The sequence below is a fragment of the Rhinolophus hipposideros genome, assembly GCF_964194185.1.
Source record: "Rhinolophus hipposideros genome assembly, chromosome: 23".
Taxonomy (NCBI): domain Eukaryota; kingdom Metazoa; phylum Chordata; class Mammalia; order Chiroptera; family Rhinolophidae; genus Rhinolophus; species Rhinolophus hipposideros.
The window spans coordinates 14,649,076-14,675,606 of record NC_138069.1 but is presented as its reverse complement, the minus strand read 5'-3'; the positions used below and the strand labels follow the sequence as shown (position 1 = coordinate 14,675,606).

General features: G+C 38.4%; 2 protein-coding genes across 9 annotated transcripts in view; one reads left to right on the top strand and one right to left on the bottom strand.

Annotated features, from left to right (window-relative positions):
* CTNNA1 (catenin alpha 1) overlaps nt 1-26,531 on the bottom strand; it is a 268,908-nt gene that overhangs the window by 42,444 nt on the left and 199,933 nt on the right. For all 8 annotated transcript variants that reach the window (XM_081035629.1, XM_081035631.1, XM_081035628.1 and 5 more), the window contains exons 8-9: nt 2,123-2,203; nt 788-940 (exon numbers count right to left, since the gene is read on the bottom strand). In XM_081035629.1, coding sequence (XP_080891755.1) covers nt 788-940; nt 2,123-2,203 — 234 coding nt within the window. The remainder of the gene's footprint in view (nt 1-787; nt 941-2,122; nt 2,204-26,531) is intronic.
* Nucleotides 19,919-25,957, top strand: LRRTM2 (leucine rich repeat transmembrane neuronal 2). The gene is made up of 2 exons (XM_081035636.1): nt 19,919-20,626; nt 20,970-25,957. The coding sequence occupies exons 1-2, from the start codon at nt 20,623-20,625 to the stop codon at nt 22,514-22,516; spliced, it is 1,551 nt and encodes a 516-aa protein (XP_080891762.1). The 5' UTR covers nt 19,919-20,622; the 3' UTR covers nt 22,517-25,957.

Genomic DNA, 26,531 nt, shown 5'->3' with positions numbered 1-26,531 from the left:
GTATTCTGTACATAATTAATTCATAATGTTCAAAGAAAACTAGATGTAAAATTAGTAATGCATTTAATGTGATTACTGATGTTTTCCTTGGAATATTTTTATGGTATTAACCTGGCCTAATGTCACTATAAATCCAAATGTACGAGACATCCATTTTACATAAAAGGCCCATTTTCTGTTCCTACATAACGACCAACTTACCAAATGGTCTCTGGAATATCTTTTCCAAATATCAGATGCTTTATATTAAGGTTACAAAATCTAATATCTTGAATATATGCTTATTATGTATTAAATTTTTGAAATAAATTAAACAATAACAATTTCAGTTATCAAAAGGACTTGGCATACACCTCAAAATAATCCAGAGACAGAGATCAACAGCATCCTCGTTTTACAGACATGAAATGGGAATTCAGAGGCGTGAAGTAATTCGCTCGGATGCGAGCCCAGGCCGTGTGGCTCCTGGGCTGAGCTTCCAGCCACTACTCCCTTCTACAGCGTCATGAGTTCAGTGTGTCATCATCTATCTTTATTAGCATTAACCTTAAGTGGAGATGTTACGTTTCCAGTCTAGGGACTGGATATTTATTCACGTACGTCATTAATGTAACCTGACCAAAATGGTAGTTGTAGATAGATGTTAAATAATAATGAAAGACTTTCATCTTATACATATTGTGTATTAGATAAGCCCCTAAAATTTGTAGCTGATTAACTAATGTGACTAAAAATCACCACACTCCATCAAGTTACCTATAGTTAATGAAACTGCTAATACACTTACCTCAATCAATTTGTTGGCATGTTCACGGAAAACTTGGGCATACTCTTTAACTTCTTTCTCATTTCCATTCTTTGCAGCTTCAATCAACACTAAAAGTGGAACGTTGGTTTCCAGGAATGAATCTGAAACGTGGTCCATGACGGCTTTGCGGAGCTAATAATTAAATTGTAAAAATTTGATTTTATTTCTACCCAGAAGCTAGATTGCTTTTTCCTCTTGTACTTTGAAATCTGATGGAAGCTCATGCCAGTTTGGCTGCACTTACATAAGGACCCCTCACAGAATCCATGCAGTTATATCTGCAACATAGGGAGCGTGTGATCGTGGGGTAATGGTTTATACTAGTTACAGCATTTCAGCAACAGAATCTCAGTTTTCAAGATAATATCTGTTTTTCCTTGGTAATTACAAAACTTACATCTTCAAGGAATAATACAAAACTGAACAGAAAGCAGCTCTGGGTTAAATTGGTACATAGCCTTGGAATATATGTCATTAGCCTAATTGGCTAAACAAGAATGAGCAGAGAGGAAAATGTACTTTCTGGTTTATCTGAACAGGGTTAGCATACTTTGAACCTTAAAACTAAAAGGCCATCTTTATAACCGTTTCTGATAATACTTCACCAAATGGAAAATAAAGATACATTCCATCTTTAATTCAACTTTATATCTGACATAAACAATTAAATGTCTCTCCACTAAGTATGGAAATTGTATTAGTACAACTTCTTTTTAAGTCTTAATATATTGTTTTATAAAATCAATGCTACCTTTTTTAAAAAACTAATACTCAATTTTTGATTCCAAAATGTTAATGGAATTATTTAACATTAAATGAAGAGATTCTTTCCTCTGTGTTTACTAACTTGGAAAATTGAGCACCCCAAATATCTCTATACACACACCGTATTTGTACTGAAAACACATCTCCACCAAGGATCAAAGGGAACAGTGAGTGTGTAATCAGAATGGGGAAAGTCAAATAAAAATAATTATAATTTCTGTTTCTACTGTATGTAAGTATCACAAGATCTTTCAGACTATTTTCATAGGTCCCTAAGTCCTTTTAGATTGATTTTCTTACCTGTACATCCTTTCAACACTAGAGCTAATTTTCCATCCACCCAGTGGGACTGTATTAGTACAGGACCCCAAGAGATTTTATTAGCCATTTAGAAGCTTAATGGCAACCAAACAGAGAGAGACAGTTTTCTGTGAAAATCAATTCTTATCCCTAATAAAACATATGAGGGCTCAGTATTTATTGGGATTTTTAACTAAAACTATAAAATTCAGAACTTGGGAACACAATCGACACTTTCTTCCAGCTTACCTGTCTACGCAGGTCCCTGGTCTTCTTGGTCATTTTATCTATTGCAGAATTGAGCGCATCACTTCTTTCTTTACGTCCAGCCTGGAAAGAAAGGAAAGAGATACACCTTTGAGTGATTCACAAGGAAATTTAATAATAGCCAATAGTCGTTTATGTTAAAATCAACATTGATTTTTTTATTTTTTTTTTTTAGCTCAAAGTTGGAAAATACTTGTAGGACAGGGGAATTTGGCTCTGTTCACAAAAACATAACCTAACAACTCTTAGGCGCCACATCATTTGATGATGGGAATTGAGTAAGTTTTACCAAAATATGAGGAGCCAAGAGACAAGACTTGTGCTTCAAGTTCCACTTGAAAAATTAAATTTATATTTTAATTCAAGGTTCAACATACAACAATTTCATTAATGAACCAGCTCTCCTTGAACTGCAAGCAAGAACAGCTTACACCTGATTTTGATAAACTCTGAGATTTGAAGAATGTCAAAATGTGAAAGATGGCACCTGACATGAAAACAATGTAAAAAAATGAATTTTAAAGCTAAGGTGTACCATGAATTAATAATGGGTCAGAGTTAATAATGACTGTGCAGCCTGAATAAGAATGCTTTGTAAGATTATTTCAGCCATATATATTTTTTAACTCTTGGCTAAGCTTAATGAAATTGCATTGCACAGAAAAGAACATTTTAGCTACTCTGAGAGAGGTATGTAAATCAGTCTTTCTTCAGAGATCAAGGGGTTGAATTGAGATTGATCCTGGAGAACATTCTAAGTAGAATCAAAATTGATGGTAGCAGAAAGAAAAGAACAAAGGGGGTTAGTTATCATAGGAAGGGTTAGTAGCCATGTGCTTGGAAATACCTAATAAAATAAAACATCATCTAGATAAAACTATGAAGTATTTTAAAACTTTTTTCTTACAATGCCCAGCCAACAAATGCAGCTTTCTGTAAAACACACAGGAGAGACACAAAAGACAAAGGAATTTAACCCAGTGTTCTACCCTTGGGTGCCCTTAAGACAAGGTATGGATACGTCAAGAGTACATAAGCCAGCAAAGCAGATGACTGGCTGAGGATGGGGAGATGTGGTTATGTGTTTTCTGGGTTTGTTACTCACTTTCTCTTTTCTCCCATCTAGTAAGTGGGGACGATGACATATGTCCCTCTGCCCCCATTTCTATGGACTGAAAAGAGAAGGAATATTAAGGGATATAAGTTACTTAGCAGAGGGCAGAAAGGAGACAAAAGAGGACTTATGAATTTTAAGAGTTGAAATAGTGATAAATTGATATGATCACTATCAATTCTGGTCAGGGTCACATCCCTTACCTTTTCCTCAATACTTCTATACTGCAAATATAACTAAGAAGTCCACTAAGAACAATGGGTAAAAAAGAGAGTCTCAACAAAACTAATTCAGGTATGAGAAAATTTCTACCTGCAGGAATAAACTGATTTATTCAAAGCCATCCGTCAGAAAAGAAAGTGACAAGTATAATTAGTTACTGACAATCTCAAAGATCAACATAGCAGGATCTAAGGCAAAGGTGGCTAAAACTGAATTTAAAAAACAAAAATCAAACTGACCTCATAATTAATGCTTTAATCAGGAAAGTCTTAGCACATTCCTTAGACACTCAAGTACTCCCAAGAAAATTTCTCTAAATAAACCCAGTAAAGTTTGTCATTGTTCCTAGACATGTTTTGGGGGTAGTTCTAATAGATTACTTGTTCTAGAAAACATCTGTTATCTGAAACCCAAAGGCTGAACTCAATGACTTCTTGATAGCCCAATCTCCTGTAACCTCAATGCCCAGAAATTTCCTCAATTTGGGTAGGATTTACTTTGAAAGTTATATAAAAGAAAATCCTTAAACTTGACTTTTGAGGAAATTATAGTCAGACAACAAAATTCCCTTTAAGGTGCAAACACACCATGAATCTGTTAATTCTGTCAAACTACTTTAAAAATCAATTTGTTTTTCTTGTTACTTTAGGAAATAAGAGGTTTATGCCTCATTAATCAGGAGGGGGCAGTTCAGAAGCAGTTACTTACTGAAGCTTTTAGGTTATACTATACAGACCTCCTTTTAAATCAAAGCATCCCTTTAGAACATACAGTCCAAATAGCAGGTTTAGGGTTTCAATCATTTAAAATGCAACAGGGATGAGTATACACACATATACACACTTACAACCTTAACAATAAGCTTGACGACAGTAGAAAAGCTTACTGATTTGTAAAAACAGAATTTTATTTCCCTTTGAAATTAAAGCTGTTAGGGTTTTTTAATTTCTGGTTTTAGGTTGGCCAAAATAAGGTTGCTCTCAAATGGATCTTTAAAATAAGTGACTCTCAGTTCTCAGCTAACTGAGAGACTCTATTCCACTGAGCAGAGAGAACACCTAGGTTCACTCAATTGTGATATGTCTGTCTCTTCTAAGCAGTGAAAAGGGCTTGCTAAGAGAAAGATGAGGCATGTTTGAGGTTTTAACATAAAGCTTCTCCTCAGTAAGTAAATACCAGCTGAGCTGAGGAGAGGCAAAGGTTATTAGCTGGAATTCTGGCTGAGATAGTGAAAGCGCTTTCAAAACCCATCTTGAACAGAAGCTCTATTTATTTAGACACACCCTTCTCTCAGAGGCTTTATAATCTGAGGTAAAATAATTCAGAGTAACACCTAATTCAGTAATACTTGGTATCGTACTGGGCCTGACAGGAGCTCTGAATGATGTATCGTGAGTCCAGGTACTAAGTAAAAGCTATGCAGAAGGTTATATTTAAGTTAGGCATTCATTTTTAAAAAGTACTAAGAACTAGATTTTCCTGGAGGATTTTACCCGTTTTGGTGGTAACATCTGAAAGAACACGCTTTTTTTTTTCTTCTAAAGAACTGACTTCTGCCTCGGAAATAGTAAGCATTCTCCTATAACAAATTCACAACATTCCCAACCACTCATACCTGTGCCACAGTTGACACCAGGTCTCACCACTGTGGCGAGTGCATATGTACACCAATTCCTCACCCAAACCCTACCCACCTCTCAAGTCCTTGACTGCACTCCAACCCTTCCCTTTGGGAAGAGATGAAATAAGCAACAGCCAGCCAGGAAAGGATAAAATCTGTTCCCTGGCACTGCTGGTGGCATCTCAAGGTGCCTTTTAGTCCCTAGAAATGTGACAGTGCTTCCCAGGTGAGCCACAAAAGACTCCTCACCTAAAAGGTAACGGCACAACATAAACTCAGTACTTCCATGGAGAAACACACAGTGAAAACTTCCACTGTGCTTCTAAGCAAAAAACATGTTCTACTTTGAAGGGTCAACATGTTCTCTTCAGGGCTCTCTCTTGCCAGAGGCTTCCTTCTCTTCTTATTCTGCACACTCTCCTGGCTGGAGCCCAGCCATTCCCGTTACTTCATTATTACGGTCACTCTGCCATCTTCCATGCTAGGATCCATCCACACACATTTTACTTCTTCAGCATGCCATGACCTCTCTCATCTACCTGGAATATTCTTCTCCGCTTCTTCTAATTCCTATACAATCCTTTAGATGAGATACTGCACTTCCATGTAGAAGCTTCTTCTAGCTGCCCTCAACTCTACGTTCAAGTTAGATATTTCCCTGGAGTGCTCCCACAGCAGTTCACACTTCCCCTCACAGCCATTTTCAAACCATACCCGGGGATAATTACCTGACCTGTCTCTCTCCCATTGGACATGAATGAGAAAACAGTGACCAATTAAAGACATATTTTAAAGTCATTAGGACTTAATGTATGATCTACATGGCAAATTATCAAGTCTCCTGCTTTCATGTTATTAGTGGAAATATAAGTCTTTTCAAATAACCCCAAATACTGCTTTCTGTCTTCATTTTAATCTAGTATTAGGGCGGAGAGAGTAGCAGAGGAAGACAAAATCTAATGTTTTAATCCCGAAACACTTAAGGACTATTTAAAAGGAAATAAGAGAGTCTGACGAATTCAGAAGGGCTAACTAATTCAGGAAGGTCTAATCAGATACAATGCTTCCATCAGCCACCAGAAAATTCAACAAAATTTAAAAATTAAAAACCATGGATTCCACAAGACCCAAGTCACAATGGGCATCTGGGGAACCCTCCACCCAATCCCCAAGACAATGAGACAGAGAAAGGAGCAGAACAACCTCTTAAGCCCCAGGCACACAAGGGGAAAGCGAGGCTGTCATCTAGAGCAGAGGCCTTTCAGTAAAGCAGGGGGCGAGGAAGTGATGTCTGAGGTGCTGTTGGAAAGCTTCAGAGAATGGGGGGGAAGGACCCTCAAATATTCCCGAGACTCTCAAGAAAAATGTGTGAAAACGAAGGGAGTCAATCCATGTCTTCATGAGTATGACTAAAATAAAAGGTTTGCTATGGACTGGGCAACACGTTATCATGCAATAAACATTTACTGAATAGCATGAGAAGCAATTTGACCCCAGTTGTTCTTCCTGGCCCACAGATGGCTGACGGGCTCTGCATACGCTGAATGTATGACCGTCACTGGGAGCCTTAGGCAGAGACGATGTAGCTCAACATTAGACATACGATGGTGACACACACCTGCGTACCCAAATTTCTTTCAAAGAGTACCCTCTCCTTAAGAAGTAGAGAACAGAAGTTTCTAGTTTGCCTCCTGTTACCTAATTCATCCTAAAAATCTCAAAACTAGATAGGGAGCTCTAATGTTACAGATATCACCCCACTTTCCTTCTCTTCCCCCCACAGAGAGCAGAGGCTTAAAAATGAGCTTTACTGGTTTGTCTGGATATTTTCTCAGATGACAGCCAGCTGTGCATACCTAACCTTTAGATTTCTCTCAGCTCAGTGCTGCATTACACCTGAAAATATGCCCAGACATCTGTCTAGATGTCCTATCAGTTCTCGTAAGTGTAGGTATTTTCAGCTCTGGCCAGAGACACATGCTAGAATATGGCTTGGAGGTATTCCACCATGGCGGACATTACACCATGGTGTAACCACACCAAGTCCAGTTCCACGCCTGCTACCGCACAGAACTGCTAGTAATGGTATCACAGTGAATTTGTGACACCTTTCCACCAAATCCTGGGAGGTAAGAATGAGCATGTAAACTATTCTTTTCTATTTCTGGGGGGGAAAATGACAAAATCTGTGATGGAGGAAAGTTAGAGAGCCAATACTAAAAGGGTCCTGGCACAAATTGAAGCACATAGCTGAGATATTCCCATCTCTTTTGTTAGACACCAGGGTTTTTTTCCTTTGTAAAAAAGATAGTAATCATCTACATGTTAAACAGCTGCTGTGCATAAGTTGGGAAGTTCTCAGAAGCACAAACAAGTAAATAAATCAAGTAAGAATACAAACTAATTATATAAAGGTCATCGAATAAGACAAATTTTGAAGCTACCAATAATCCAGAAAAAAAGACTCAACTGTGGGGATACTTCAGAAAGATTTTAAAATACTTAGTTACCTGGTGAAACTGGGCGAAGATCTGTGATAAACCAGGGAACTCTTTTGGTTTCTATGTTGATTTAAAAAAAAAAAACTTTCTAAAGGGCTCTGATCCTCTTTGTCCTACTTAAGACAATGGGCTGGTTAACAGGGGACCTTGTTTACTGAAGTTTCCACAGCATCTCATGTTCACCACCTGGTGCTGGATCTTTAGCACAATATGGCAAGTGTGTGTTTTCCTTAATATTAAGAAAGATTCTTGTCAGTTTTGCCCTTCATTAAAATTAAGCATACAGAGCAAAAAAACAAAACCTTTAAAAGACAAATGACTAACTGAAATAAATATTGTAAAATACCTGGCAAAGTTAATTTTTTTAATAAGCAAAAATGTCTTTAAAAATCTTTAAGAAAGTGACCAATTTTATGAGTGGGAAGCAGAATGAGCAAATAAAATACAGTCTATTAAAAAAATAACAATATATCTACAAAGTGATGTTCAATTTCACTCACAATTAAAGAAGAACAAATCAAAGAGAGCATTTTTTACCTATCAGATTCCCAAATATTTTTAAAGTTTGCTGGCTTCCAAAATGGTACTTATGGAAAATATGGAAATTTTCCTAATATTTTAGGAAATACACACTTAGCTAATAAGTGTGTATAGCTAATAAGTGTGTATTTATTAGCTAATACACACTTAGAGAGTAGTATGGAAAATATAAAATAGTTTAAAACTTTTTAGAAGGTAACGTGGCAAGGTCTATCAATTTTAAAGATATACACCTCCTATCCAGCAATTTTGTGGTTAGAAACTTATACATAAACTTGCCTAAGAATGCAAAGTTATTAAAAGGATATTCATTTTACACTGTGTGCAAAAGTTAAAGGCCTCAACAAACTACACGTCCATAAATTATAGTACAGTCATGTAAGGGGAAAACCATGCAGCCATTACATACATACTCACATCCATAAACATACACGGGGAAAAATCATGGAGCCATTAGACAAGACAGATAGACACCCCACCACACACACACACATTCCATGGAACACGCACAACAGGACAGAATCAGCTCCCCCGGGAGCTCAAGCCTTTGCAAGTCGCGTTTTAGCAATATGGGGACAAACATCTCAACTGCAGCTATAATGTTGACATGCTGCTATAGCCTTTCATAATAAGAAATCATCTTTCTCTCTTTGGGCCAAATTTTTGTTATTCATTTTCTCTGCACTGACGCTATCACATTTTTTTGCTTGCCTTAGCACACGCTGCTGTCTCTACTCCAAAGCACATTAAGAGGGTTCTGAGGGCATGCCATTTCCAAGCTTCAGCAAACAAGACTTGCCAGCGTCTAGCTAATATACATGCAAATTCACCCCCTTTAAATTTAGCCAATTGGGTCAAAGAGTCCTCTAAAATTGTAGGGATTCTTCCAGAAAACATGAATGTGTATCTTACTCTTAATTCTATCCTGTGCAAATGGCTTTGTATAGCCTGTGACCATCTATGTAGGCAAGAGGAAACACATCTAAATAGAAAGCTACTTGAAATATAGAAAGGGAGAAGCAGGAAGGACAAATTCAAACTTGGCTGTGTTTCAGAATAAAAACACGAAGCCTATCACGCACAGAGGAAAAGGAAAACATGAACACAATGAAACCACTGGCAGAACAAAAGTAGAAAAGGGCTCGGCAATATAATATTTGATGACTCTGCACACCAACCAAGACTTCAGCATAGGTCTGTTTGGTTGGGTTTGGTGTCTATGGTGGGAAAAATAAAAGATCTTTGTGGTTTAAATGTAAACCAAACTTTGTAAACCAAACTCTGCCCAAACTTCTATGGAAGATTTTCCCTCACCTAATGTCTAACTCAGGTACACCACCTTAAGATTTACTAGCTAATTACCTAGCCCTGGGCACAGAATACAAGGCTAGCACAACAGAACTAGGCTGTCACATGACCCTAGCCCTGCTACCCACCAACAGCAACAAATGCCAAAATCACATGCCTCCAAAACTAGGATTAGAAATCCCAAACTTTATCATCACAGCATCAAAAGAAACACAGCTCACCAATACCCGTTCCTACAGCTTTCTCTGTCATATTTACTAACAAGAAAACAAAAGGACTTTTAAAAATCAAAATCAATCAAGGGTAGGGACGGGGACAAGAATCCAATCAAAAATGGAGGTTCTTAGATCCTAATGTGGTGTGTCTTCTTTTTAAAAGGTCTGTGAGAGGATCCAAGATAGTAGAGTAGATAAACTGTGCTTGCCTCCTCCAGTGACCACATTAAAATTATAACTAAATTATAGAACAATCAATGTGGAGAACCATCTGAAGTTTTATAACTAAGGATATAAAGAAGATGACACATCGAGACTAGTAGGGGGGCACAGATGCAGATGGGCTGGCCCCACACCTGCTGTAGTGGTGACCTGGGCCTGCACCAGAGCCCCTCCCAAGAGGTCCCAGAACCAACATACCTGGAGGTTGGCTTCAGATCACAGCAGAGCACCAGCCAATTAGCCCACAACGACATACACAAAGGGCAGTCTCAACAGGTACCAGGGTCCGACAGTGAATCTCACTCCATGGGGAAAGTAGCCCGCCACAGCAATTTGTAAACTGTGGATGTGGCCAAACTCCAGTCAGTCAGCCTGAAGATCAATCCCACCCATTGATATGCCAATAGCAATCAAGGCTCAACTATAACAGTAAGGCACACAGAACCAACATAAGGGACACTCCTGGAATACCTGGCACAGGTGACCAGGGATACTGTGCCACTGGGCCCCACAGGGCACCTACTACCCAGGGCCACACAGCCAAAACTGGGAGACATAGCAGATCTACCTAATACATACCGTGTTTCCCTGAAAATAAGACCTAACTGGAAAATAAGCCCTAGCATGATTTTTCAGGATGACATCCCCTGAACATAAGCCTTAATGTGTCTTTTGGAGCAGAAATTAATATAAGACCCAGTCTTATTTTAGGGAAAATACGGTAGAAACAAACACAGAGAAGCAACCCAAATGAGGAAACAAAGAAATATATCCCAAATGAAAGAACAAGAGAAAACTCCAGAAAAAGAGCTAAACAAAATGGAGGCAAACAACCTACCAGATACAGAGTTCAAAACAATGGTTATAAGGATGCTCAATGAACTTAGGGAAAATAGATGAACTCCGAGAACTTCAACAAAGAAATAGTAAGCATAAAAAGGGACATAAAAACCATAAAAAAGAACCAGTCAGAAATGAAGAATACAATAATGGTAATGAAGAATGCATTAGAAGAAATCACCAGTAAACTAGATGAAACAGAGGATTGAATCAGCGATTTTGAAGGCCAGATAGCAGAAAACACCCAATAGGAACAGGAAGAATGAATGAATGAATGAATGAATGAATGGTTTAAGAGACCTCTGAGATATCACGCTTAACGTTCTCATCATAGAGGTACCAGGAGGAAAAGACAGAAAGCAAGGGATTGAGAACCTATTTAAAGAAATAATGACTGAAAAACGTTCCTAACCTGGAGAGGGAAATAGATATATGAACCCAGGAAGTACAGAGAGCTCAAACAAGATGAACCCAAACAGGCCCACACCAAGATGCATTATAATTAAAATGGCAAAAATGAACAAAGAGAGAATCCTAAAAGCAGCAAGAGAAAGGCAAATAGTTACTTACAAGGGAGCTCCCATTAGATTGTCAGCTGATTTCTTAATAGAAACTTTGCAGGCAAGAAGGGATTGGCATAAAATATTCAAAGAAATGAGAAGCAAGGGCCTACAACAAAGACTAGTCTACCCAGCAAGGCTATCATTTAAAATTGAACGATAATGAGCTTCCCAGAAAAGAAAAAGCTAAAGGAGTTCATCACCCCTAAACCCATATTACAAGAAATGATAAAGGCAGAAGAAGAAAATGAAGGAGGAGGAGGAGGAGGAAGAGGAGGAGAATATAAAGATGAATAATGAAATGGCAATAACTATGTAGCTATCAATAATCATTTTAAATGTAAATGGATTAAATGTTCCAATCAAAAGACATAGGGTAGCTGAATGGATAAGAAAACAAGACCTACACATATGCTGGTTACCAGAGACCCACTTCAGATCGAAAGACATATACAGACTAAAAGTAAAAGGATGGAAAAAGATATTTCATGCAAATGGAAATGAAGAAAAAGTTGGGATAGCAATACTTACATCAGACAATAGACTTCAAAATAAAGTCTATAATAAGAGACAGAGGGACATTACATAATGATAAAGGGAAAGGGATCAATACAATAAGATATCACTCTTGTAAACATTTATGTACCCAACATAGGAGCAACTAAATATGTAAAGCAAATATTGACCGAATAAAAGGAGAGATCGACAGTAATACAATCATAGTAAGGGACTTTAACACCTCATTGACACCAATAGACAGATCTACCAGACAGAAAACCAACAAGGAAACAGCAATCTTAAATGACACCGTAGACCGGATGGATTTAATTGATATTTTTAGAGCATTTCACACCAAAGCTGCAGAATATACATTCTTTTCAAATGTACATGGAACATTTTCCAAGATAGACCACATGTTAGGACACAAAACAACTCTCAATAAATTTAAGAAGACTGAAATCGTATGAAGCATCTTCTCTGACCACAATGGTATGAAACTAGAAATCAATTACAAGAAAAAAAACTGAATACAACACAAACACTTGGAGCTAAATAACATGCTACTAAATAATGAATGGGTCAACAAGATCAAAATAGAAATCAAAAGACTCAGCTTGAGACAAATGAAAATGATAACACAACCCCAAAATCAATGAGACACAACAAAAGCAGTCCTAAGAGGGAAATTCATAGCAATACAGGCCTCAAATAAAAATCTCAAATAATCTAACTTCACACTTAAAAGAATTAGCAAAAGAACAGCAAATAAAGCCCAAAGTGTATAGAAGAAAGTAAATAATAAAGATCAGAGCAGAAATCATCAACAAAACCGTCGAAAAGACTATAAAAAAGATCAATGAAACCAAGAACTGGTTCTTTGGAAACATATTAAAAAATGATAAACCTTTAATCAGACTCATCAAGAAAAAAAAAGAGAACCCAAATAAAATCAAAAATGAAAGAGAAGTGACAACTGACACCACAGAAATACAAAAGTTTATGAGAAAATATTACAAACAATTATATGCCAACAAATTGGACAACTTGGAAGATATGGATAAATTCCCAGAAACGTACGATCTTCCAAGACTGAATCAAGAAGAAACAGAAAATCTGAACTGACCAACTACTACTAACAAAATCTAATAATAATAAAAAAAAAACAAAACAAACAAATAAAAGTCCTGAAACGGATGGCTTCACAGGTGAATTTTACCAAACATTCAAAAAAGAATTAACAGTAATCCTCAAACTATTCCAAAAACTCAAGAGGAAAAGCTCCCTAGCTCATTTTAAGAGGCCACCATTACCCTGATTCCAAAACCAGACAAGGACATTACAAAGAAAATTGTAGGATGACATCCCACAGATGCAAAAATCCTCAACAAAATATTAGCAAACCAAATTCAGGAATACATGAAAAAGATCATACACCATGATCAAGTGGCATTTATTCCTGAGATGCAAGGTTGTTTCAATATCCACAAATCAATTAACTTGATACACCACATAAACAAAATAAGATAAAAATCATATGGTCATATCGAGATGAAGAAAAACATTTGACAAAATCCAACATCCATGTATAAAAACTCTCAGCAAAGTGGAAATAGAGGGAACATGTCTCAAAATGATACAGGCCATATACCACAAGCCCACAGCTAACATCATAATAAATGGGGAAAAGCTGAAAAGGTTATTCTTAAGATCAGGAACAAGACAAAGATGTCCACTTTCATTTTTATTCAACATAGCCTAACCACAGCAATCAGACAAGAAATAAAAGGCATCCAAATTGGAAAGGAAGAAGTAAAACTGTCATTATTTGCAGGTGACATATTATATATATAGAAAACATGAAAGATTCCACCAAAAAAACTATCAGAATTGTATAAATGAATTCAGTAAAGTAGCAGGATACAAAATTACTATTCAGATGTCAACTGCATTTTTAAACACCAATATGAACTGTCAGAGAAATTAAGAAAACAATCCCATTTACAATTGTGTCAAAAAAAATAATAAAGTACCTAGGAATAAATTTAACCAAGGAAGTAAAAGACCTATATTCGGAAAGCTACAGAACACTGAAGAAAGAAACTGAAGATACACATAAATGGAAGCATATACTGTGCTCATGGAAAGGAAGAATTATTGTTAAAATGTCCATACTACCCAAAAGAATCTATAGATTTAATGCAATTAATATCAAAATACCAAAGGCATTTTTCACAGAACTAGAACAAATAATCATAATGTATATGGAACCACAAAAGACTCCAAATAGCCACAGCAATCTTGAGGAAAAGGAACAGAATTGGACATATCATGCTACCTGATATCAAACTATATTATAAGGCTATAGTAATCAAAACACCATGGTACTGGCATAAAAAGAGACACATAAATCAATGGAGCAGAATAGAGAGGCCAGAAATAAACCCACGTCTACATGGTCATTTAATTTATGACAAAGGAGGTAGGAATGTATACTAGGCTAAAGACAGTCTACTCAATAAATGGTGTTGGGGAAACTGGACATATACATGCAAAAAAAAATTAAATTGGACCACCTTCTTACACCGTATACAAGAATAAACTCAAAATAGGTTAAAGACTTAAATGTAAGACCCGAAACCATAAAACTCCTGGAAGAAAATATAGGCAGTAAACTCTGATATTGCTCTTAGTGGTATTTTTTCTGATCTATCTCTTTGGGCAAGGGAAACAAAAGAAAAAAAATAAACAAATGGGACTGCATCAAACTAAAAAGTTTTTACACAGCAAAGGAAACCACCAACAAAACGAAAAGACAGCCTACCAAATGGAGAAGTTTTTTGCCAATATACATCTGATGAGGGGTTAATATGCAAAATTTCTAAGAATTCATACAACTCAACAACAAAAACAATCCAATTAAAAAATGGGAGAGGACCTGAACAGACATTTCTTCAAAGAGTACATACAGATGGCCAATAGACATGAAAAGATGCTCAACATCACTAATCATCAGAGAAATGCAAATTAAAACCACAACAAGATATTACCTCACACCTGTCAAACTGGCTAATATCAATAAATGAACAAACAAGTATTGGCAAGGATGCAGAGAAAAAGGAACCGTCACGCACTGTTGGTGGGACTGCAGATTGGTGCTGCCATTACAGAAAACAGTTTGGAGGTTCCTCAAGAAATTAAAAATAAATCTATCTTGTAACCCAGTAATTCTATTTCTGGATATTTACCTAAAGAAACCCAAAACATTAATTTGAAAAGATACATGCACCCCTATGTTCACTGCAGCACTATTTCCAATAGTCAATATACAGAAGCAACCCAGGTGCCTATCAATAGAAGGCTGGATAAAAAAGATGTGATAAATATATACAATGGAATATTACTCAGCCATGAAAAAGAATAAATCTTACCATTTGCAGCAACATACCATGTTTTCCCGAAAATAAGACCTAGCCGGACCATCAGCTCTAATGTGTCTTTTGGAGAAATATGGTCCGGCTAGGTCTTATTTTCGGGAAAACACGGTAGATGGACCTAGAGGCTATTATGCTAAGTGAAATAAGTCAGAATGAGAAAGACAAATACCATATGATCTCACTTGTATGTGGAATCTAAAAAACAAAAATAAGCAAACAAACAGAACAGAAACAGACTCATAGATACAGAGAACAAACTGATAGTTGCCAGAGGGGAGCGAGGTTGGGGAGCTGGGTGGAAAAGGTGGAGGGATTCAGAAATACAAATTGGTAGTTACAAAACAGTCATGGGGATGTAAAGTACAGAATAGAGAATATAGTCAATAATATTTCAGCAATGTGTAATGCCAGGTGGTACTAGACTAATTGAGGGGATCACTGCATAAATTATTAAAAAGTCTAACCACTATGTTGTACATCTGAAACTAATGTAAAATAATATTGAAGGTCTAACTGAACAGAAAAAAATTTTAAAAATTAAAAAAGAAAAAGGATAGAAAACACAGGGAGTTTTCACAGTCCAGGAAAGAAAGATCACTCACTTCCTCTTAGGTTGGAAGAAAGGAGAACAAGGCTTTAGAGATGGATTATTAGAGGCTGAGGAGCTGGTTCAACGGGAACTCCCACCTGAAGGACTTGAATCTAAGGAAGCGAAGGACAGGACATAGAAGGAATAAAAATATAGGTGATATTCAGGGGGTGGAACAACTTAATTGGGATAGTAATAAAAATAGCTCAACAAACACTGAGTATTCACTAAAAGAAAAACAAGGCCTTTGAAAGAAAAGATTCCCAGCAACACAGATACACTGTACTTATTCACACTGGACAGTGGTCCCTGTGATTGCAACAAGACTCCAGGAGCCTAGAATTCTGAGTGCTCTCAGATCTGGCTCTACCTGCGACTATCAGCTTGCTTTAGCCCACCTCCAACATGACAGACAGATAAAGCCATCAATCCTTACATACTCTATCTGTCTCAGTCAGACAGGTTCCATTTCTTTCAAAGATAACAAGCTAATGTTTAGCACCAAACTACAGTGATTTTTTTTTTTCCTTTTTAGAAAAACCGCAAATCGGGGATGGCCAGTTTGCTCAGTTGGTTAGAGTATGGTGCTGTTAGCACCAAAGTTGCCGGTTCAACACCCAGCATGGGCCACTGTAAGCTGACACCTCCTTTAAAAAAAAAGCAAATCAAAAATTTTAAAGAACAATTACATGTTTGCCTCCAAATATATGCATGTTTGAAAGCAGTGAACAACTCTAGGATTTACCATAATCTTCTCCCATCCTCTTTCCCTCCCCCCTCCAAAAAAAAGACTAGAAAAACCCACTTACTCTAATACAGTTCATAAGGTTGCCAGCTGAGGATCCCAAAAGGTTCTTGGCAGGGGATATACTCAGACCCACAAAATCTAGGGCCTCTACCGTAAAAATTATCATTCTTTTATAAATGTGAGGAGATCTTCCAAGTAGCGATCAAGACTGGCACCAACAGGTTTATTTTACTTTATCTTATTTTATTTTTAAGGAGGGTGCAGCTCACAGTGGCCCATGCGGGGATCAAACCGGCAACCTTGGTGTTATTAGCACCATGCCCTAACCAACTGAGATAAACAGCCACCCACAACAGGTTTACTTTAACATACTTCTACAGAGCACCTCCATGCAACACCTCTGGTGCTGGGGTATGACAATTTTTGGAGTTGGGCATGATTAAAGAAACATTTGCCTTTTTAATATAAAGCACCATCAAGCTCCATCTCTACCACAAAAGAACAGAAAATTCCATGTATATATCTGTACATCTGCTTCTCCAAGTAGGGAAATAAGTCTCCCTAATCAGCAACACATATTAAACGTAAACTTTCACGCAGAGGAACGCAGGTGACGACAACACCTAAGCCCGCTGCCTGGCTCTTATCTGCGTCAGCCCCTTTATAGAGAGGAGAGATGGACAGCTTAGATTTTACTTCTCCTTTGCCTTGTCACGAACAACTAAAGCAGTGAAAATTTAAACAGATGATATGTATAGTACCTTCCAGAGGTTGTACTGCCACTTTAAGTCAAAGGCATATGTGTATGGAATAAAGCTGCTCTGAAATGATACCAGGAAAAGTTTAATTCAGAAAAAAACACTGGTTTGTTTAGTCCTTTTAGCTAAAGAAAGATAAAGATCAAAAAAAGTGATACAAAATTCCATCAATGGGAACCGTGTGCTGCACCAATTTTAAAGTAAACACCACGGCATCTTTGGTTCTACTGTCTGAACCTTTTGAACCCAAAGAGAGGGCAAGTGAGCAAGATGGCTGATGACCCAGACAGAACGGAGCTCTCTCTGGGAACTGTGACACTGTACTGCTGCCCACTTCTCCAGATGAATCAGAAAATAACGACTCTTGATGGCACTGGTGCTTCTCTGGGCAATTTTCCTTGCCCACAAATGTGTCACCATAGCACTGGAATGATGTAATATAGGCATTTCCCATTTGTTAATATAGAAGAGGAAGGCCACGCGGTCTGGAAGGCAGAAAGGAACCAAGAGTCTAAGAGGAAGGAAGGAGATGCTTTTCTTTCTAATTTTCACACACAACTCATTCCTAATCGTGGTTGCTCTGATCCAATGGACTCTAAAATGCTTTTCTCCACATAGAACTGAAGTGGTTACTTCAGTGAAGAATTTAATCTAGCTCCTCCTGCCCGGCAAAGGTTTTATTTCATCAGAAGGTGTCTGACTTCAATACAAGAACATTTACAGCAGCCCAAGGGCTTCTGTTCCTTTAACAAAAAAATTAAAGAGACCACCTTTATCAGCTTCTCCCCTTGGAAATTTTGGGAACAAGTTCCTGTAGAACAGTAACTCTGAAACTGAGGGTCACGGACCCTTTAAGAGTCTGATTAAACCTTATTCACAGACAAATGCACAAGCAACAAAATTCGAGAAGCCAGTTTATAGACCCAGGTTAAGAACGTCTAACCCATGGAGAGAGAGACTATGGAAAGCACCAAGGTCAGCGGTGGGAGTGGCATCCCTGAGGTCTGCGACAGGACCTCTCCCTCCCTTTGCTAACCAGCAAGCAGGAAAACGATGGGAGCGCTAGTGCAGGCTCCTTCCTAGGAGGGGTTCCACTAACGGGCAATTTGAACTTGGGGGGAAAGTCTTGGGGAGGTGCTACAGTCTCAGACCCTGCCTGTCAAATCTTTCCTTCCCCTCTGTCTTCAGAGGTGTCGTACCTGCCCTGTGGTCTGAAGACTGTCGGTCCTCAGGGTATTCCTACTGTCTCCTCTCTCCCTTTATACTCGCCAGGCATTTCCCCCAATAACACTCATACCTCCAATCCCATCTGGGGGTCTGCTTCTAGAAGGACTCAAACTATACACCTGCAGTTGCTGCCATTCACAGCACCTTCGCACAGGATCCTGGGGAAGAGAGCTTGATTTCCTCCCAGTCCTCACGCGAGCGCCACACTCCAGCAGAGAAACTGTATCCCTGAAAACAATGACTTCTTAGACTTGCCCAGTGGAATAAAGCCCACGGAAACCAACAAGCCAAAGATGTTTCACAGACACCACGGGTAGTTTTGAGATTTCTGCTTCCAGGTGTGAGACAAGACCCACCAAGGATAAGTACCAATGATATGAGAGAAAATGGCATGGAAGGCCACATCAATAAGGTACAATGTGTAAGAGGCCTTACCTTTGTCAGGCCTGAAAATATGACCCTGACTCCTGCTAGAAATATCTGTCCCTTTCATACAACACTAAACATGGAGCTGTACATTAATAACCAAGCTCTGAAAAGTGATGACACTATTCAACAGGGAGAAGACAGGTTAAGTACAAACGGCCAAAGCAAAAATCCTATTCCAAAGAAGTATGAGTAACCTTTTGTATGCACTAGAGAGAGTCCCACAACAGTTAGTACGAGACTCTGAGTCAGATCTGAAGTGTGCGGTGTGACCTAGTAGGTGTGCGAACAAATGCTGTTATTTGAGTCCCATAATGCCCCAATCCCAGCGTCAGATGAGACTTTGTTGAGGGAATAGATGCGATTCCGAGGTACATACAAGGGATTGCATCAGAATCCAGCCGTGCTGTACCACTTGCCCTAAATCATTTCTGTTCCACTGTTAATACTTAGGGAACACGATACTAAATGACTCTATGAACCTACCCTTTTCTCCTAGTGACTGAAAAATCAGCATATTTTTCAATCAGCACTGTGATAAAACATTGTTATAAAATAGGACAAATCTATAAAATAGGAGAAATCTTTTAAATTAGAGTTTTCCTGAAATACTCAAAAGAGCAAAATAACCAAACGCTTTGCTGTGTGAGGTTTTTGGTTTTGGGTTCCCCCTCCTTTATTCTTGGTTTATGATGTTCAGCTCTTAAGGACAAAGAAGCCAAACCCACTTAATCTAATTTACCAACACACTGAAAGTAAATTGTAATCATACTTGTATTTTAACCAAGCATGACAACAAGGTGATTGAGTAGCTGCCCAAACTGCCAGGGCAGCGGGCACTAACTTGCATAGACTGGCATTAGATCAGCACTTCATAAATCGTGCAGGCTCCTGCCCACTTAGAGGAGCTCTCTATGCAGACTCGGCAGGCTAACACTGGCTCTCGCAGCATTAAAAACCATCACTCTGCTAACTCAACTCACTGTTCAGACGGCCTTCTTGAATGCAGCCTTTATTACAACCTCACGGCTGCTCCCTTACTGAAGGAATACCATGTTTTTAAGTCAGGAGTAGTTCTTTCTCGCTTTATTGTAACTGGGGGTCTTACCACGACCCGCTACTGTTACAAAGCACAGTGCTTTATAACAGTAAAGCTTCTGGAAAACCCAAACAAAAGACACGTCACCCGGTGACGTCAGCCTATATACAGTTCTGTGTGGTCGCAGCACATAAGCAAATCCATTCTTGTGCCGTTTCTCGGAAAAGCTTTTCAGTAAATGCACTCATGCTGCTCCAGGAGCTCTTCTCTGCAACAAGCCGCCCATCTGCCATCAACAAGTTAAGACCGAGACAACTAACAGCTGCGGAAGGCAGAGACTGACGCTTTGATTAACCAGCTGAACAGGGCGAAATTAATAACTTATATTCCAAACTGACTGAAGGGATCAACGTGGTCACAGAAAATGTAACCAATGCTGTTGAGAGGAATATCCTAAGGAAAAAACAACTCACCCTGGTGGATTCAATTTTACTCAGAAAGCCTGGGACACAGAAAACAGGAAACTGGTGAGAGGCTCCAGCATGGAGCCTTTTACAGACTCACTGCGCTGAGTCTAACAACCACGACTGAATGCAGCCTCCAATGTGCTCAGAAGAATGGGTAAGTCCATGCATTTCTGTATCTTGTACAGTCAGCAAGAAACCGTGCTTTTTAAAATAAGCCACTGAGTTCACCTTTTCTGAGGGAAGTCACTGTCATTTTTTTGATTTTGAGGTTTAGGTAAAAGCATATATTGCTGATGACAGGACATGTTTTATCTTCTTTCTTAATGGTTTAAGTTTTGTTCCAGTCAGACTAACAAGGTTAGTTTTTCTGCAGCAAATGAAAAATAAGTGATATGCAGTGAAATCTTTCGCCATAATGTTTTTGTTTTTTTTAATGGCTCATACGTTTTGATGAAAAATATCCTATCTTCTTGTTTTCCTTACATTATATTCTGCAGGCTTACATTTCAAGTGGCCATTCGGGGCCCCTATGCTGGCAGCAATATATGCAATGAGTATGGTTTTAAAAATGCTGCCTGCCCTGGGAATGGCGTGTCCACCCAAATGCCGCTGTGAGAAGCTGCTCTTCTACTGCGACTCTCAGGGCTTCCACTCGGTGCCAAACGCCACAGACAAGGGCTCCCTGGGCCTGTCCCTGAGGCACAATCACATCACAGAGCTCGAAAGGGATCAATTTGCCAGCTTCAGTCAACTTACCTGGCTCCACTTAGACCATAATCAAATTTCAACAATAAAAGAAGATGCTTTTCAAGGACTATATAAACTTAAGGAATTAATCTTAAGTTCCAACAAAATATTTTACTTGCCAAACACAACTTTTACCCAACTGATTAACCTGCAAAATTTGGACCTGTCTTTTAATCAGCTGTCATCTCTGCACCCAGAGCTCTTCTATGGCCTTCGGAAGCTGCAGACCTTGCATTTACGGTCCAACTCCCTGCGGACTATCCCAGTACGCCTATTCTGGGACTGTCGTAGTCTGGAGTTTCTGGATTTGAGCACAAACCGTTTGCGAAGTTTGGCTCGCAATGGATTTGCGGGATTAATCAAACTGAGAGAGCTTCACCTAGAGCACAACCAGCTGACGAAGATTAATTTTGCTCATTTCCTACGGCTAAGCAGTCTGCACACGCTCTTCTTACAATGGAACAAAATCAGCAACTTGACATGTGGAATGGAGTGGACCTGGGGCACTTTAGAAAAGCTAGACCTGACTGGAAATGAAATCAAAGCCATCGACCCGACAGTGTTTGAAACGATGCCCAATCTTAAAATACTCCTCATGGATAACAACAAGTTAAACAGCCTCGATTCCAAGATCTTAAACTCCCTGAGATCCCTCACAACCGTTGGCCTCTCTGGCAATCTGTGGGAATGCAGCCCTCGAATATGTGCTTTGGCCTCCTGGCTGGGCAGTTTCCAAGGTCGGTGGGAACATTCCATCCTGTGCCACAGTCCTGACCACACCCAAGGAGAGGATATACTAGATGCAGTCCATGGATTTCAGCTCTGCTGGAATTTATCAACCACTGTCACAGCCATGGCTACAACTTATAGAGATCCAACCACTGAATATACAAAAAGAATAAGCTCATCAAGTTACCATGTGGGAGACAAAGAAATCCCAACTACTGCAGGCATAGCAGTTACTACTGAGGAACACTTTCCCGAACCAGACAATGCCATCTTCACTCAGCGGGTAATTACGGGAACAATGGCTTTGTTGTTTTCTTTCTTTTTTATTATTTTTATAGTGTTCATCTCCAGGAAGTGCTGCCCTCCCACTTTAAGAAGAATCAGGCAGTGCTCAATGATTCAGAACCACAGGCAGCTCCGATCCCAAACACGACTCCATATGTCAAATATGTCAGACCAAGGACCGTATAATGAATATGAACCCACCCATGAAGGACCCTTCATCATCATTAATGGTTATGGACAGTGCAAGTGTCAGCAGCTGCCATACAAAGAATGTGAAGTATAATATCTACCCGTCATCAAAAAGTACATCAGATAAGTAACCTATTTTACATAGTAGGGGCTAAATAAATATCTAATTTTTACCAATGGTGACATTAAGTCTAATTTTCAAAACCAAGTGGAGACTTAAGTTTTTGAAGTGTTGAAGTGTTTTTAATTTTTTTTAATGAAACCATATTTTAAGTGTTAAATGAAGCAATGCTCACATTAATTTGCACTCTTGTTGGAAAAATCTAAAAATGCTTACTTCAAAATAAGACATTTCATGTATGTGATTATATACTATTGAGTGTAAACATTTACACTAAGGTCTCCATATGCTATTTTTTTCCATTGAAAACAGTTTGGAAAGAAACTACTGAGCAGGAAAAGATATGGATCAATACTCGGTTGATCATTGCTTTCCATCCCAAGTACCACAGCAGGCTTGCTGCTTAAAAGGAGACCTAGTAAAGTTCTCTTGTATGATAATTTGGTATTTACTCAAATCTACAATTTACTGCCAGTGTGGGAAGTAGAATTTCATGTATGCTGAAGACTGGTAAATATTAAACACTCTTCTTCCAGAGTTTTTGCCTAGGTTAATAGATATTATCCAAGTCCACATCAAGAAATCAGAACCCTTTACATAATTCTAATAAGCTGAATGACTCTTTAATATATTTCATCAATGAATCCAAGTGATTGTGAAAAGGTCTGATTACAATGAAATCAATACTAAATAATTACACTGACTTTGTATCATACATCTCTAGTTTAACTTAAAAAGGACATGTTGATTTTTATGGCATTTAGACAATTATTTTAAACTAGTATTAAATTACCATTTTACTAATCAGTTTACTAAATTCTATATCTACATTTGTATGTGAAAAAATATTTAGAAATTATTTTGGAGAGAAGAGAGTCAACAGTCCTATGACCTGCTCCCTCTAGTTGGAAAGCACACAAAAAATTCCCTCCCCCTCACCTGTCATGGTCAAAGATGCCTTGACAAAGGGGTTAAACCCCTTCTGCCTTTTCCTGATCTTCAAACCTCAAAGAGCCAAATGAAAAAAAATTGGCTAGCAACAGGCATAACACTGGTTCTCATCAGAATATATTATAAAGGAACCATTAAAAAATTCACTTTCTAAATATTATATGCTAAAACTTGGCCTTTTAATAAAGATACATAGTCACGCTGTAACAGCAGTGCCTTCTGAGTGAAGGGAACATATTACTGGGGCAAACCTTCTCATGGTAGAACATGCTACACGCTTATGCAGCCACACAGTGGTCACCAGAAGACGGCACGGAGGTGAGAGGGGAAAGGGAAAAGCAGCATTTTGAAATCTGACTCGCGAAAAAAAACAGCTTAGCTGAAGTTAAAAGGCAGCCAAAAGTGAGGCAAATGGGTAGCTGTATACAATCTGCATCAAACAGGCGAAGGCCCGAGGACCTGCAATTGAAAGGGGGGAGGGGGGCTGGTGCCCCTCTTAATACAAACATTCCATAATTAACAAATGACAATATGCCATACTTTCCATGCAGAAAAGAGCCACAAGTATCGTGTTCTTCAATTATGATTTCTATGGAGAAACTATAACATATTGGGATTCAGATGCAAGTTACCAATTCACACAGAATTTTTCATAAACAAAATTCCATGTATGTAACAGCAAAAACCAAGAAATTAGACTACTGATTTGATTTTGGAAGAATGAGCATCTTTACAACTGGCATTTTACTGTATGTGAAAAGGGCATAATAAATCCTTAGAGAAAACCATTACCATAAAAAAAGTTCTCTTTTCCTTAACATGACTATTAACATGATATCTTTCATTCAAGGCATATTTTCTTCCCTGGACTGAAATGAAACCATGTTAAGACTACAGTTTAACCCATGAGGTTCCACTGTAATTAATTTTTTTTCTTTTTAATACCATGAGAGGGGTGGGTGTCTACCTACATTTCAAAGAAAATATGTCTCAGTAAAAAGCATGCAAAATCATACATTATGGTGAAACTGTGCTCTCCGTATTTGTCAAGGTGGGTAGATTAGTTTGGCAAAGTCTCAGCCCAGTCGACTTCAGCTGATCTTTAGCAGTGAGCATTTCATCTCTTGTTAAACCAGCCCCAGGGCCTGCCTGGGCAGGGACAGAAGCTGATTTTACAGCATAGAGCACAGCTCACTGCTTCCTTACAGAAGGGCTGGATCAGAAACCCCCATTACAAATGAGAGCTCCACAAGCTAAAATTTACCAACTCATTTATCAGGGTAACCACAGCCATTTGTCAAGGGAAAGCTTTGTCACAATACAACTGTGTCCTGAACACTCAAGATTCCACTAGCCCTGAAGGATAGCAAAGGAGTATTTTCCATCATTTCAACTACAACCAAAATTAATGGAGACTGTGAGTAGAAGGGTGAAAAGTATTGGCTGGGTATCCCCACATTAATCCTAAAGATTACAGTTAGTAAAATGGACCATCAATCAGCAAAATCCTTAATGTATGTAGAAAATTGGAAAAGCAAGCCATTTAGTAATTCAGAAGAACAGCATAGCTAAGGCCAGCAAGGCATACTTTCAAGTTAAAAATTAACTGATTTTTTTTTTGTTTTTGGTCCTCCATTTTTTGGGTAATGCTCTCTGAGAAAAGTGAGTAACAATGCCAAACAGCATTTTCCTTTTTCATTAAAGCACAAACACCCTTTTGAATTGCCCATGGAAGGCAGGATTCCATTTCATTTTGGTCTATTTGTGTTTCGGTATCAGCACAGGTTTGAAGATGAGCCTGTTAGTCTTATGTGCTCTCTTTACCAGCTGGCTAGGGTGGAAGGGCATCACAGCTACACTGCAGATCCTGCTAACGCAATGTTAGGGCTTTTGTTTCTCGGTCTAGTTTTATCCTCTTGAGTCTCTTCTCTCCCCCCTCCCCTTTAATTTCATTTTCAAGGTTAGAGGGAAAATGACCACTTAATCAAGAACCAGAAAAATAATTAAATCTCTCTGGAAAAAGGAAAAGTTAAAGAAGGTTATGATTCTGTACCCACTTAGTAACCAAGAGCTAGTTTGGAATCATTTATATTCATTTCTGTAGCTTGCCAGGGATTTCAATCACCTATTTGAAATGAGAGTGGGCTGACAAATTTGCAAATCCATACACCAACACAGAGAATACCCACTGCCAACATCAAATAGCAAAGATACTAATTTTTTAAGCCAAAAATCTGCACTAACACATGTAATTTTTTAATGTGCCTAAGTTAATTTCTGTACTAATTCAATGAATGGAATTGACTGAACTTCCCAACTCCACTAATTATTAAAATCCATCTGCTTATTCTGATGCTAGTCACCAAGAGCTAGACTCTATCTTTCCAGTAAAAATGGACCCCATGTAGCACTAGGTCTGAATCCTAAAATTCAAAACAGGCATATCATTTTCTTAAGCATACTTCCTATACACAACTACTGGGGGAAAGAAAACTATAAATACCCTGTTCTCTCCAAAGTGTGGATATCAACATGAAATTTTGAAAGAATATTTTTAGAAGCTGACTTACATTACCATTTTTCTAATAGAGCAATACAGTGACAGACCTGTCTCAAAAGTCTGAGACATCCTTTTCATCTTATTGGTTAAAGTGCTTCAACCAGAAAAAGATAAAGGTGATAAGGCCATCCATAGGTAATTACATATTTCTGTTCCTAACCTAGGGCAAACTTGAATAATTTAAGGCAAAAAAACAAATAGAAAATGATGGTTTAAGCTTTCACACTGTTATTGCAAACATTTGGAAACATCAGCTACTCCTTCCACTAATCTATTCTTCCTTGGTAATTAAAAAAAAAGTTTGATCTATGGAATGTTTGTTGAACTTTCCTATCAACACTGAGACTGGAAACCAAAAGTACAGTCTAAACACATTGTGTTCAATAACCTTTAGAGCCATTTGTTTGGGGGATAGGGGTGGGCAAATGGGTTGGGGGGAGGAGAAAATACTATTACACTGGGGTCTGAGGAGAAACG